General features: G+C 44.4%; 1 protein-coding gene and 8 non-coding genes across 11 annotated transcripts in view; 1 reads left to right on the forward strand and 8 right to left on the reverse strand.

Moving 5' to 3' along the window:
* Positions 1–18: 18 nt before the first annotated feature.
* Positions 19–13,629, forward strand: part of ppp3cca (protein phosphatase 3, catalytic subunit, gamma isozyme, a) — a 27,684-nt gene continuing 14,073 nt past the window's right edge. For all 3 annotated transcript variants that reach the window (XM_053870419.1, XM_053870420.1, XM_053870421.1), the window contains exon 1: positions 19–565. In XM_053870419.1, the coding sequence (XP_053726394.1) occupies positions 505–565 (61 nt within the window). In that variant the 5' untranslated portion in view covers positions 19–504. The remainder of the gene's footprint in view (positions 566–13,629) is intronic.
* Positions 1,042–1,114, reverse strand: trnar-acg (transfer RNA arginine (anticodon ACG)). The gene has a single exon. It is a non-coding gene; the product is annotated as a tRNA-Arg (tRNA).
* Positions 1,312–1,384, reverse strand: trnar-acg (transfer RNA arginine (anticodon ACG)). The gene has a single exon. It is a non-coding gene; the product is annotated as a tRNA-Arg (tRNA).
* trnar-acg (transfer RNA arginine (anticodon ACG)) lies at positions 1,924–1,996 on the reverse strand. Its single transcript has one exon. It is a non-coding gene; the product is annotated as a tRNA-Arg (tRNA).
* Positions 2,365–2,437, reverse strand: trnaf-gaa (transfer RNA phenylalanine (anticodon GAA)). Its single transcript has one exon. It is a non-coding gene; the product is annotated as a tRNA-Phe (tRNA).
* On the reverse strand, positions 2,616–2,688 carry trnaf-gaa (transfer RNA phenylalanine (anticodon GAA)). The gene has a single exon. It is a non-coding gene; the product is annotated as a tRNA-Phe (tRNA).
* Positions 3,552–3,624, reverse strand: trnaf-gaa (transfer RNA phenylalanine (anticodon GAA)). The gene has a single exon. It is a non-coding gene; the product is annotated as a tRNA-Phe (tRNA).
* Positions 3,803–3,875, reverse strand: trnaf-gaa (transfer RNA phenylalanine (anticodon GAA)). Its single transcript has one exon. It is a non-coding gene; the product is annotated as a tRNA-Phe (tRNA).
* Positions 4,739–4,811, reverse strand: trnaf-gaa (transfer RNA phenylalanine (anticodon GAA)). Its single transcript has one exon. It is a non-coding gene; the product is annotated as a tRNA-Phe (tRNA).

Below are 13,629 nucleotides of genomic sequence, written 5' to 3' on the forward strand. Positions count from 1 at the left end.
AGTCACGTCACACAGGCTCCACCATGTTGTAGGAAACCCTGCGCGGCTGCTCCTCACTCACTGTCAGATTACGGTCTAATCCCAGGAGGAGGACGCGAAGGAGGAGGCGGGGGACGCCGTGTCAAGACGCCGCCTGCGCCTCGGAAGCCGTCGGTGGAGCACAGTGACCGGCCCGCACTCGGACTATGAAGCGCCTTGTGTTGCTCCAGCGAGCCGCCGACACCTGAAGATGTTAGCGGCTAACTAGCCGCGAATGAGCCGCTAATTCGGATTACGCCGCGCACTTCACCTGGTGCTTCAGCTCCGTGTGACAGCATTCGAAGCTGCACTCGGCTGGTGTGGACTGTTGCGGTCCGCAGCGCCTGTCTGCGCCCTCAGATCCAGCGCGCGAGCTGCACATCCGTCGGTAGCTGATTCTGGGCACCGACCGAAACGGACGCCTCTGTTGGTCCATGATATAAGTCGGTTTCAAGTATTCCGAGTTCGACTGGGGACGAAGCCAAGATGTCCGGGAAGGATAAAGACAAGCAGGAGAAGCAGTCGACCACCGAGCGGCTCGTCAAAGGTGAGTGGTCTGACGGGCTCATGTTGCTGAAGCCACCTGTGGCTCAAGTCTCACCGAGGTTCGTGAGCTCAAGGGACGTCGCTGCTGTCGTGCATTGACACGGCATTCAGCATTAGCAACACTGGCTCAATAGTGACAACCATCCATGACTGAGAGAGGCAAAGTTCAGGGTGTCAGTGACAGCAGATGAAGACCAGGGTCCATCAGAGTAGTGGAGGTGAAGAGGACAGTGCAGGCGCGGTGGAGCTGGTGCGATCTGGAACCGAAGAGAGACGACAAATAACAAGGTCAGAAGTAACTAGAAAGGCACTCGGAGAGCACACACCTCTGCCAAGCAGCAAAAATAAACCTGTATCCAGACACTGATCCCAAGATCTGTGATCCAAAGCAACAACGTTGAAAACGTAACCTTGGCTGTAGTGGAAGTTGAAGTCCCGTTCGCCTTATTTTGTCAAGTTATTCCCAAAAAACACGCACGAGCCAGCCAGGAGTCGAACCTGGAATCTTCTGATCCGTAGTCAGACGCGTTATCCATTGCGCCACTGGCCCCATGGTGGTGCAGGCTGGATGTTGGGGTAACAATCGAAGTGATTTGCTTGCAGAGGTTTCAGTTTACAAGTCGTAGATCCAGATGTTGATCCCAAAGTCATCATTTGTGCCGTCGAAAAGCTAAGCTCCTTGGCAGCGGTAAAAATTGCGCAGCATTTTGAATTCGAAAACAGGAAAGTTGTTCCCAAGAACACATGCGAGCCAGCCAGGAGTCGAACCTAGAATCTTCTGATCCGTAGTCAGACGCGTTATCCATTGCGCCACTGGCCCTGCCTGTTCCCATAGAAATATCTCCTGAAAATTGCGTCAAAATCCATAAGCATTCTGACGTATTTTGAACACAGACAAAGCAATACTGTTTAAATCCGTAACCTCCTTCGTGGACCTACTGAATCTACTCAAAAGACCCAAACTAAAGATGACCCCTTCTGACTGCCGAAACCCGGGATCGAACCAGGGACCTTTAGTCTAACGCTCTCCCAACTGAGCTATTTCGGCACAAATACTGTTTCACTTATTTCTTTTTTCCATAACGTTTTAATTTGAACCAACGTGAAAACCAACGCTGTCAAAAACTTGAACCGAGGGACCGAGACGACAAATAACAAGAGCAGAAGTAAGGCACTCGGAGAGCACACACCTCTGCCAAGCAGCTTCAGACCACCCCCAACACAATCTCCCACTTTCAAAAACAAACCTGCATCCAGACACTGATCCCAAGATCTGTGATCCAAAGCAACAATGTCGAAAACATAACCTTGGCTGTAGTGGAGTTCAGCTGATTTCGTCGTTGTTCCCGAAAACACAAACGAGCCAGCCAGGAGTCGAACCTGGAATCTTCTGATCCGTAGTCAGACGCGTTATCCATTGCGCCACTGGCCCCATGGTGGTGCAGGCTGGATGTTGGGGTAACAATCCAAGTGATTTGCAGAGGTTTCAGTTTACAAGTCGTAGATCCAGATGTTGATCCCAAAGTCATCATTTGTGCCGTCGAAAAGCTAAGCTCCTTGGCAGTGGTAAAAATTACGCAGCATTTTGACTTTTTAGTTGGAACACATGGAAAACAGGAAAGTTGTTCCCTGCTTGTTCCCATAGAAACATCTCCTGAAAATTGCGTCAAAATCCATAACAATTCCAAGGTATTTTGAACACAGACAAACCAATACTGTTAAATCCATGGTCTCCTTTGTGGACCCATGGAATCTGCTCACACACGAAAAAGACCCAAACTAAAGATGATCCCATCTGTCTGCCGAAACCCGGGATCGAACCAGGGACCTTTAGATCTTCAGTCTAACGCTCTCCCAACTGAGCTATTTCGGCACAGCTACAATGTCACATATTGTAGCCATAGTAATATTAACATAAACTACGTCCAAATCCATAAACATTCCAAGTTATTTTGAACACAGACAAAGCAATACTGTTTAAATCCGTAACCTCCTTCGTGGACTTATTGAATCTGCTCAAAAGACCCAAACTAAAGATGACCCCATCTGTCTGCCGAAACCCGGGATCGAACCAGGGACCTTTAGATCTTCAGTCTAACGCTCTCCCAACTGAGCTATTTCGGCACAAATACAGATTCTCATATTTTTTTTTTCGAGGCGGATGTAAGAATATCCGGCAAGCAGAACTGAATTTGGGAGGCTGGACTCAAATGTAAACCAGATAAAAGGAGAAGAGGAAGACCCGCAGTGAGGTTCATGGATGTTGAAAACAGTGACATGAGGAGGCAATGTTTCAATATCTACTGGTTTTTCACGGAATTTATTGGATATTGAAATGTGTGAGTTTAAAAGGAGCCGAGCACGACGTCAAATTTAGCTTAAATGTTGTTTACTTGATACTGAATGTACTATTGAGTCATCTGTGTGTTTGCAGCATATCACGCATAATAAAGTACTTCATTTTACCCTAGAATGTCACTCTAAACCACACTATAATTACTGTTTATTAACTGTAAACACGTGAGTCATTAGTTTGGTAACAGTTGAATAACAGTTGAATCTTGTTTCTCAGCCCCGGCTGTGAAAAGTGGGGAACCGCCGTCGCTAAATAAAAAGGTTTCACAGTTTAGTCGTAAATCCAGATGTTGATCCCAAAATCATCATTTGTGCGAAAAGCTAAGCTCCTTAGCGCTGGTAAAAATTGCGCAGCACTTTGAACGTCTTTTTATTGTAAAACTTGGAAAACTGTTCCCAAGAACACATGCGAGCCAACCAGGAATCTTCTGATCCATAGTCAGACGCGTTATCCATTGCGCCACTGGCCCTGTTTGTTCCCATAGAAATATCTCCTGAAAATTGCGTCAAAATCCATAACCATACCAATGTATTTTGAACACAGACAAACCAATACCGTTCAATCCAGAGCCTCCTTCGTGGAGCTATTGAATCTGCTCAAAAGACCCAAACTAAAGATGACCCCATCTGTCTGCCGAAACCCGGGATCGAACCAGGGACCTTTAGATCTTCAGTCTAACGCTCTCCCAACTGAGCTATTTCGGCACAACTACAATGTCACATATTGTAGCCATAGTAATATTAACATAAACTACGTCCAAATCCATACACATTCCAAGTTATTTTGAACACAGACAAAGCAATACTGTTTAAATCCGTAACCTCCTTCGTGGAGCTATTGAATCTGCTCAAAAGACCCAAACTAAAGATGACCCCATCTGTCTGCCGAAACCCGGGATCGAACCAGGGACCTTTAGATCTTCAGTCTAACGCTCTCCCAACTGAGCTATTTCGGCACAAATACAGATTCTCATATTTTTTTTTTCGAGGCGGATGTAAGAATATCCGGCAAGCAGAACTGAATTTGGGAGGCTGGACTCAAATGTAAACCAGATAAAAGGAGAAGAGGAAGACCCGCAGTGAGGTTCATGGATGTTGAAAACAGTGACATGAGGAGGCAATGTTTCAATATCTACTGGTTTTTCACGGAATTTATTGGATATTGAAATGTGTGAGTTTAAAAGGAGCCGAGCACGACGTCAAATTTAGCTTAAATGTTGTTTACTTGATACTGAATGTACTATTGAGTCATCTGTGTGTTTGCAGCATATCACGCATAATAAAGTACTTCATTTTACCCTAGAATGTCACTCTAAACCACACTATAATTACTGTTTATTAACTGTAAACACGTGAGTCATTAGTTTGGTAACAGTTGAATAACAGTTGAATCTTGTTTCTCAGCCCCGGCTGTGAAAAGTGGGGAACCGCCGTCGCTAAATAAAAAGGTTTCACAGTTTAGTCGTAAATCCAGATGTTGATCCCAAAATCATCATTTGTGCGAAAAGCTAAGCTCCTTAGCGCTGGTAAAAATTGCGCAGCACTTTGAACGTCTTTTTATTGTAAAACTTGGAAAACTGTTCCCAAGAACACATGCGAGCCAACCAGGAATCTTCTGATCCATAGTCAGACGCGTTATCCATTGCGCCACTGGCCCTGTTTGTTCCCATAGAAATATCTCCTGAAAATTGCGTCAAAATCCATAACCATACCAATGTATTTTGAACACAGACAAACCAATACCGTTCAATCCAGAGCCTCCTTCGTGGAGCTATTGAATCTGCTCAAAAGACCCAAACTAAAGATGACCCCATCTGTCTGCCGAAACCCGGGATCGAACCAGGGACCTTTAGATCTTCAGTCTAACGCTCTCCCAACTGAGCTATTTCGGCACAAATACAGATTCTCATAGTCCTTTTTTTCATAATGTTTTAATCTGTAGCGAAAACCCACCCAACAATGTCAAAAACCAGACCTGCGAGGCGGATGTGAAAGTATCCGGGAAGCAGAACTGAAGTTTGGATATGAAGTTTGGGAGGCAGGACTCAGATGTGAACCAGATAAAAGGAGGAAGATGAAGACCAGCAGTGAGGTTCATGGAGGTTGAAAACAGTGACATGAGGAGGCAATGTTTCAATGTTTTTCACGGAATTTATTGGATATTGAAACTGAAGAATAAAGAATCCGATTTGTGGTTGGAGTCTAAAGAAAAGAAAGAATCTGTTCATACATGTTCCTGACCAGCTGCTCTGGCTGCGACCCTTGTTTAGAGCTGCATCAGCACGATGGATCTGTTGTGTCTGTTTATAATGATTTATAAAGAATAGCCTCTGATAGTCTTATTGAAGAGGGGAGGAGGAGGGGGGCGCTTACATGGAGCTGTTGCGCAACTCTGCAGAATGCATGGTCCACTTCTGATAGGAATCTTCCTCTCCAAATTTGCGAAGGTGTGACCTTTAACAAAACAGCTTCTCGAATGATGGTGTGCTGCTTTCGGACAGCAGCGTGACTGGAGTGTGAAACCTGTGGACTGAACCCCCCACCACCTCCCGACCCCCTGGATCGAGTGTTAATTGCAAATCCAGTTTTGCTCGTTCGCCCAGCGGTGAGCTTGGGTGTGCGTTTGCTGCCTTTATGCAGAAGAATTCAAGGCCACCATCATGTGATTCATGAACACATGCATTTTGTTTTTTAGTGTTGTAAGTGCTTGTAGGTGAAGCCCTTATCTGTGGCGACTCTCCTTGACATTTAGGATGGATGAACTGACACTGGAACACTGGAATATCCAAAGTCTGCTCAGGTTACCATCTAGGCTCGACAAGTGGCTTCACACTGAGGCTCTCCCGCCTCACTTGACACTCCCGAGTCTCACCAGTCCAAGACTGGCCGGGCACAAGCAGTGGCCATGGCCACCTGGGCTACTTAAGGCCACCAGCCCACATCCCTGTCTGTCTGCAAGGACACGGGGAGTGTCCTTCCAGGGGTCTGGAATGCTGAAGTGTGAGCCAGTAGGGAGAGCGCGAGTTAATTGTGGAAAGAATCTCCCCAGTGATCTTCCCAACATGGCCAGCCGCCTGTTGGGGAGGGAGCCTGCGGATGGGGAAGCAGGAAAATCACATTTCATTTCCTTAATATTCCAAATAGAAATAGCATTCCGTGTTCGACTGCTTGATGCTGTACATGTAAATGACTCTGATAAACTGACTGCATTTCCAAGTAGAAGTAGAAATGAAAATATTCTGTAATTTCTGGACGATAAAATGATACTTTTTTCTCGCAGTCTGAACCCTGTAGGTTGGATTTTTATAATATAATAAATAGGGACGTTCCAATCATTTTTCACACTTCTGTGTCCATCATGTGAAGAAATGAACTTTAAATCATTTTAATTCTGACACGTTTTAATATACCAAGTTGTATAATATTTTTTCAAAATTATATATATATATATCAATCATTCATTGATTAATCAGAAAAAATAATTGACTGACAAATCCGTTCTTAATATAATCATTAGCTCCAATATCAATATTCAGTCGGAGGTTGAGAAAGAACAGAGTAACAGAGGACATACACAGTATGTTGTACTGTGTCGTGGTGATGCTGGGATTGTTGATTTGTTGGTTGTAGAAGTCTGCCGTTGTTCCTCAGCATGTCTGTATCACTGATAAACAGTGATGAAGTAACGTGTTTACTTCACGGTCACTGTCAAAGAGCTGGCGGTGGTCATGAGCGTTGGAACGTTAACACTGAAACCATGATTAAAACCATCTCCTTCTCGAGTTAGACGAAGAGCTAAGGGGAAGCCGAAGTACATGCTTCCAAAGGTTTCAGTGTCGTCCATTGGGATTCAATTATACTGCGTTTCTTAACCAGAGAGGGCCCTGCAGGGGCCGCACCCATGCTAAATTTGGACTCCGACTGGTGGGCGGCAGAATAGCATCCTTCAGGTCCCATTTTTCAGGCCCTGGACTTGAAATGGTGCCGTCCCATTTTAAATTTCAAATAAAGGAGACAGAAGTGTTCTCGATAAGTGCGACCTCTGGCTACCATCGATGATTCCACCCCTGAAAAGTTGCTCATTGCTTTTATTATTTCACCTCAGCCACTAATTTTGCAGAAATGACATATTTCTGGGTCTGTCACTAGTATTTTATATTCCATGTTTGACAGTACTGTAGTGGTAGTGGAGGACACAATGAACTGAATGTAAATGTGTCTGGCTATGTCACACACACCTGGATATAACAGCTGTTATACACACAAGCTTTTGTTGGGAAAATGCACAAATGCACCTGAGGTTTGTGTCATCTTTCCTTGATATATCTGATCACTATGGAATTTCAATAGGGAAATGGATTGGAGGCATCTGTCAAGTTACAGTGATATGACAATTATTCCCAGTGTTAGAGGTATTCCAGGGATAATGGAGCAAAACATCCACGAACTGTAGCTCTCCACGGGAGACCCGGGAACTACCCTGCTGGGAAGCCATGCCCCACCGGTAATTTTTTATTAGATTTGATTCGAGTCACAAGGGCCCGATTCGATTTGATTCCTGATTCATTTTCTTTTGGTTTGGGATATTTGAGTCATTTATAACAATTTTGCTTGAATATGGGTTACATACTATAACTAGTAGAACTTGCAGAATGTGGAACATTACTAAAAACACTAATGTTTACTTACAGGTTCAAACAACTGGCCACACTACACACGGCATTATATGACGTGATATTGGATCATGCAGAGGAAAATCGATTCATATCGATGCTTTTTTTTAAAAACCCAGCCCACTCAAGACCTAATTTTTGGGGGACCGGTGTTCTCTCCTCTGACCCCCTATGCTGGGGAAAATCCTGGGGAGAACCTTGGGGGTGTTGGCCGAAGGTTTATATACTGGGGGATATTGAAAGTACTCCCCCTCCAATGCCACACGCTTGTTCCACCTGGTTTGCCAGTCATTAATTCCATCATCATTCAGCCTGGGAAAGAGGTGGAAGTCACAGTGGGCCGAGGTCTGGAGAGTAGGGTGCGTGAGGGAGGAGTTGGGGGCCACACTTGCACTGGTGTGTTGACTCTTCCACAAAGCGCAGTGACTAAACAATTGCAATCACCAGTGTGGTCCTTCATAGAGTCAGTGATCTGGTGTGGTGCATGGTACTGTCTGGCTGGAAAAAGAGGCGAGGCTCAAAACTCTTTGATGCCCCCTCGTATCCGATAACTGCATTTGAGGATGACGGTGGTACCACTCAGTCACTGGACTGTACTGGAGACAACTGACCCAGTCCTGAATGAAACCATTGCTCTCTTATTGGGAATCCATTGCTACCTCTAAACAAAACCATTTAGCAGTGAAGATTGGGTGGCATCTCTTGTTGGATAAATGTTAGGGTTGTTTTGCCATTAGCTCATCAGTTGAGGTGCCACCAGGTGTAACTGTGAACTGAAAGAGGGCTTAAATGGCAGACTACTAAGGCGAGCGCTGTGTGTTGTGTAAGACAGCTTAGCTCATTCTCCGTTGACCTGTTAACTCCGTCACTTGGCCATCTGATTGGATGTTGATGTAGTGTGTGGAAGCGTCATTCCCTCACCTATTTAAATCGCCCCCCTCCCCCACCGTTACGAGTGGCTCGAGTCTGAAGATGGCTATGGTTATTGTGCTTGAAAAGACAGGTACTGGCTCCTCCTGTGGCTGCCAGACACAGTGAGTAAAACCACGGCTGGGCCGCTTCGCTCACACAGCTAATGCATTCAGTGATAATTTGAGCAGCCTCACGCGGACTTGATGATTCAAGCGCCTGCTCCATTCATCTCCACCCAGCTGTGTCTTGATCGTGCAGCCCGCTGCATTATGCAGCTCCAAAGACAATAGTGAGTAGGTTTTGGGAACGTCCTGCTGTCCACACCGTAATGGTGGCCAGACACTACAGTCTTTTGTTTCTTCACTTGCTTGCTGTCGTGCCAGACAGTGTGGGTGTCGCTGCTGCTGCACATCGCTGGTCCTGTACATGTCTCCTGTTTGAAGGAGTGCATCAAACATTCATGCTAATGAGGCCCTGGCGGCCGCTAATAAGGAGCTGGTCTGAGGAAGGAGGCGGCTATTTTATTTCCGACCTAACGTGTCCTTGGTGGGTTGTGTACGAGAAAGGAGGAGCCCTCCCTTCCTCCATTTGGCCCCTGTTCATCACTCTTTGTCGTATTTTGCGACAGAATTTCCTGGTACTATTGCTCATATTTTGTTGTTGTTGTTTTCCAGGAATATTTCAGTTGTGCCTACTTGTTGCTTTTACTTGCAGCCATCTGGCGAGTGCTGGTCGTTCAGGCGGTTGTGGTTGCATTGAAGCCTCATTCTGGAAATATTTGTTCCATTGTGCTTTTTCTTGAAGGAATTCTGCTTTGTTCTGTCAGTTTGCTTTACTTCAGTGTGACAAGGCTTTTAAGTAAACATCCCACGAATCTGGAAGCTCTTGCTAATAGAGGCTTTACCTAATCTGTTCTTAAGGCTAGTACCTCAGCTTACAGCTCTGCTCTCAGCCGTCATGCCTCCTCTGCCCCGGGAGCACTTACTGTTTATTTATACCACAGTGATCAACGCAACGCTGCTGGCCCTCAGCATTGAGGAGCCAAAGGGAACTTACTTTGGCCTTCGAACTACAGGCTACTTCATCTACCTGGGACAACCCTTAAGGAGACCTACTGTGCCGTGGATGTTTGTGAAGCTACTATTAGTTAGGGGTACCAATTGTACTTTTCCTTGTCTTCAGTGTTTGCAAAATCACCTCAAGTGTTAAGCCCCATTTATGCTCAACATTCCATACGGATAGTATGAATTTCTTCCACAAAGCTTACGGATATGGACCAAACGGAGCAGTACAACCGGAAACCTTGTGGGGCAGTGTTCCTGTTACTACCCGATGCATAGTTCTAATCTGACACAAAGAAGAGACAGCAATGGCAGAAGTTCTCCGTCCTCCAGTGGCGATATATTTCACGTCCTCACCACCTCCTACAACGCTGCCTCCCTTCCCTCTTTTGTGCAAGAGCTACATGATCTGCTTCTTCCACGGTCGCCATGTTGGATTTGGAGTTGGTCTTAAAGTGGGCTGCTCCCCCTGGTGGATATATTGGTGAACAGAACTATCAGTGACATGGTTCGTACGTAAAGGGAGCATAAACAGGCCTCTAAAGATCAATGTTCAACCATATCCAAGTAACTTAGCTTTGAAAGTAAGCCAACATGATGCGTTACCCTAGAGGCGATCCGTTCACTTCGTAATGTCAGGTGGTGTGACGTGACATTCTAATACAGTCATCACTGTAAAAGTTGTAGTTGCTCTTGTTTCCCAGATGAGTGGAAGGGCAGAGTATACTGTGTGAGTACAAGATGCATATGACTCAAGACACGTTCTGTCAGTGCAGATGCCACACCAGCTGTTACCTTGGTGTTACTCATCGCACAGACAGCAGACGTAAAGCCTCGAGCCCTCACTTCAGCCAAAGTCCCATAAGCAACATATTGATTAAACTATGTCTGCTCTCTGCCGCTTCTCATCTCTGAATGGTAAACACGCCCACGCCAACAGCACTCTTCATTCTGCCGCTTCATGTGCCCTGTGTGAGTGCCACTACTGTACAATGCCTCCTTCTTATTGTTATGTATTTTGATGTCCCCCTCAGTGAGAGCGGACGCCGCCATAAACACTTCTGAGGGCACACGCTGTACTCTGACCTGCAGAGAACGGTGGAATAGATCAAGAGCGCAAGCGTCTGACCAGTCTGCGGATCGAATTGTGATATTCTAGCTGTGCACTCTGTTCTTGCACCTTCTTCTTCTTGAAAGATAAAAATGAAAGGACATCCAAGTTCCTTGGTCTTTGACTATTACACAGGGCAGAGTTACCAGAACCCTTCAGGATCTTATATTATCTTACATCATGACTGCAGATTGAGATCAGTGGAGTTAGTTTTTTTCTGAATGTGATTTTTTTTCAATTCCCCAAAACCCAGTGCTGGTTTTTCCCTCTGCTCTAAACAACAACAGTAAAAAATAGAACAGTCTCACAGGAAAAGATCTTGGTAAATTATAATTTTTTTTGTAAAATTACCCTTACTTGAGGATATTATGGTAATAAGAGTATTATTGTAAGATGAAGGAATAAAATATATTTACCTCATGTGTAAGCAACTTCTTCTCAATCAAGGACACGGGTGGAGACCATCATGTCAGTTTGTTTTTCTCCGCTCTTTTCTCCAGGGTTCGCTGACCTTTAGACGCCCTACGAAACATGAGCTGGAATAGGCATTAACAGATGCCAGAAATGAATATGCTGTATGTGTGATATTGTATATCAGATTCATTTCAGATGTGGTTTTCACACAATGCAACCACAAGGAAAATGTAATGTATTATTCTGGTAGTACATATTGGTGAGTGGTAGCCGAGGTTTCATGAAACAGTGTCCTGATTTTCGGAGGCCACCAGGTGGCACCATGTGCTGTGTAATGTTTGGACTTGAACTACTTAATTCAATAAAACCCCACATCATTTCTAAACCAAGAGTGGTCTCTGAAAAAGAGGACCCTGTGTCATCGGCAGTGTTTCATGATGCCTCATGTGCCCATCACTGGTATGTATTAAGGAGTCTGGGTTTGGATTCCTGCTGAAACTGGAGAGAAGTTCAGTCCACATATTTCCTTCATACGTTTTATAGTCAGTTCTAGCACGTTGGAAAGCCAAAAATGAGATCAAACGTACTTTAAATTTACTTATCCCGGAGCCAATGGAATTTTTTTTATCATCCAACAACACTATTGCAAATAAGAAGATAGAGTGTTTATCTCTAACTTTGGAGTGGCTTTTATTTCTTTAGATTTCTCTTGGTTAGCCAAACATCCGTGAGTTTCCTTGTGATAACATCTTGACTTGTTAGTTTTTTGTCTCAACAAGTATCTTTCTGTGATGATAACAAACAGGTGTAGTGATTGCATACTTGTTTGTGTGGTTGTCCTGATCTCACCCTACAAAGCTGCCTCTGTTTGGTCCAGATCACTTTATGGATTTAAAACAAACAAATAAAAAAAGGTCCACCGTTGTTCAATGTTCCATGCATCGGCATTGCAAACATTGTGTGGTAAACATATTAAAACATGAGCATAATAAGCAGGATTATATGGTGATTACAGTTGCCGGAGCGTGTCATCTGTTCACCTGTCTATGGTGTGGAGATATTTCATTGCATCTGTGAAAGGCCGACGAATCGCGAGTGGTGCTGTGTGTGACACTGAAATTACAAGATGGAGTGCATGGTCTTTCATGTCCTTTTCAATCCCTCAGCTCCAGTCGATAATGAAAGAGTTGTTGTTGGATGAATCTTTGAATCGAAGTTCTTATTTGGATTAAAGACATGTGAAGTAGTTACCTGAATGTAACGTCAGTTCTATGAATAGGTCCCAGGCCGTCCATCGGAGGTAGAGGAAGCAGCAGCCTCATCCTCTGACATTGTCCTTTCAGCCTGTGGAGAAAATATTGTCATATCGTTCAGCTGCTGCACTTGTTCTGAATGCACGTTGGTGTAGTTATAATATCAAAATTGAAGGAGGGGTGAAGTATGACAACAAAATGTCAGTTATTTTTGTACTTTCATAAGGCTGTTATTAATGTATTATTTGAAACTTAAATACTATTGTATGTGGTTGCAATGTTTTTATTACAGTGAGGTAATGTGTGTTAACATTCGCGCATGGAAGCATGTTAAGTGTTGTTTATTTTAGCATCACATTTCTCGCCCCCTAAAAGTAAGACGGAAAAGCACGGTTTTATTCCAAACAACAATTCATTGTCTCACTTAGCTGACATGACGAATGACTGAGTGTCTGCTGGATATGTGTGATAGTCACAACTGAAACCATATTGAGGAGCAGTTGGTGGAGAACTATTAAATTATGTCGCGAGCGATATGCCTTGTTATGACTGTGAAGATTCACATTTACATCGCTAAATGAGTTTCCTGAGTGGCACCCATGCAGATGAAGAAACACTTTGGCTGCAGAGAAGGATGACACGGAGAGTCTCGCTGGTCCATTAGCCAGCACCAACTTCTCTTCCTTTCGCTTATGTTTTGATCATAAAGCTCTTATCTCTCCGTCTCAAAACCACTGACCTTTTTCTCATGATGGTAAAAGGATTGTGTGGGTGGCGCAGAGCCGATTACCAGGAGGATGGAGGGGAGGGCAGGGGGGGAGCAGGTAGACGGTGAAGCCACTCTCACTGGCTTCTTCTGCATCCTTTCCTGCAGTTGAATGTGCACGTCGCTCAGCCTCCTTGAGCGTGTGCTCTTGGCTCACGGCAAGCTGTTATCAGAGGTGTTGATTGCAACCGTAGCGCAAATCTGCTTCTGTCCTCGTGTCTGTGTGTTTATGTTCAACCTTTTTACATATGATGGCAGGCATTTCTCGCTGATTTGAATTCCATTTTCATGTCTGTTATCATGAAAGACATTGTCTTTAGAATTATAGTAATTGAAGTTTTGAACAGTCGTGATCGAAGCACAGGAGTTGCTGAAATAATCATAATTTCACTGAAAATAAATATATGAATTAATATTTAAAATTTCCCAAACAATTTCAAGTCAACTAGGTAAAAGTAAGAAGACTGTAAAAATAATTTACAGTGATAAATGGCTTTGCTCCTCCTGTTATTAAACAGGG

This window comes from Synchiropus splendidus, chromosome 7 (assembly GCF_027744825.2).
Source record: "Synchiropus splendidus isolate RoL2022-P1 chromosome 7, RoL_Sspl_1.0, whole genome shotgun sequence".
Taxonomy (NCBI): Eukaryota; Metazoa; Chordata; class Actinopteri; order Syngnathiformes; family Callionymidae; genus Synchiropus; species Synchiropus splendidus.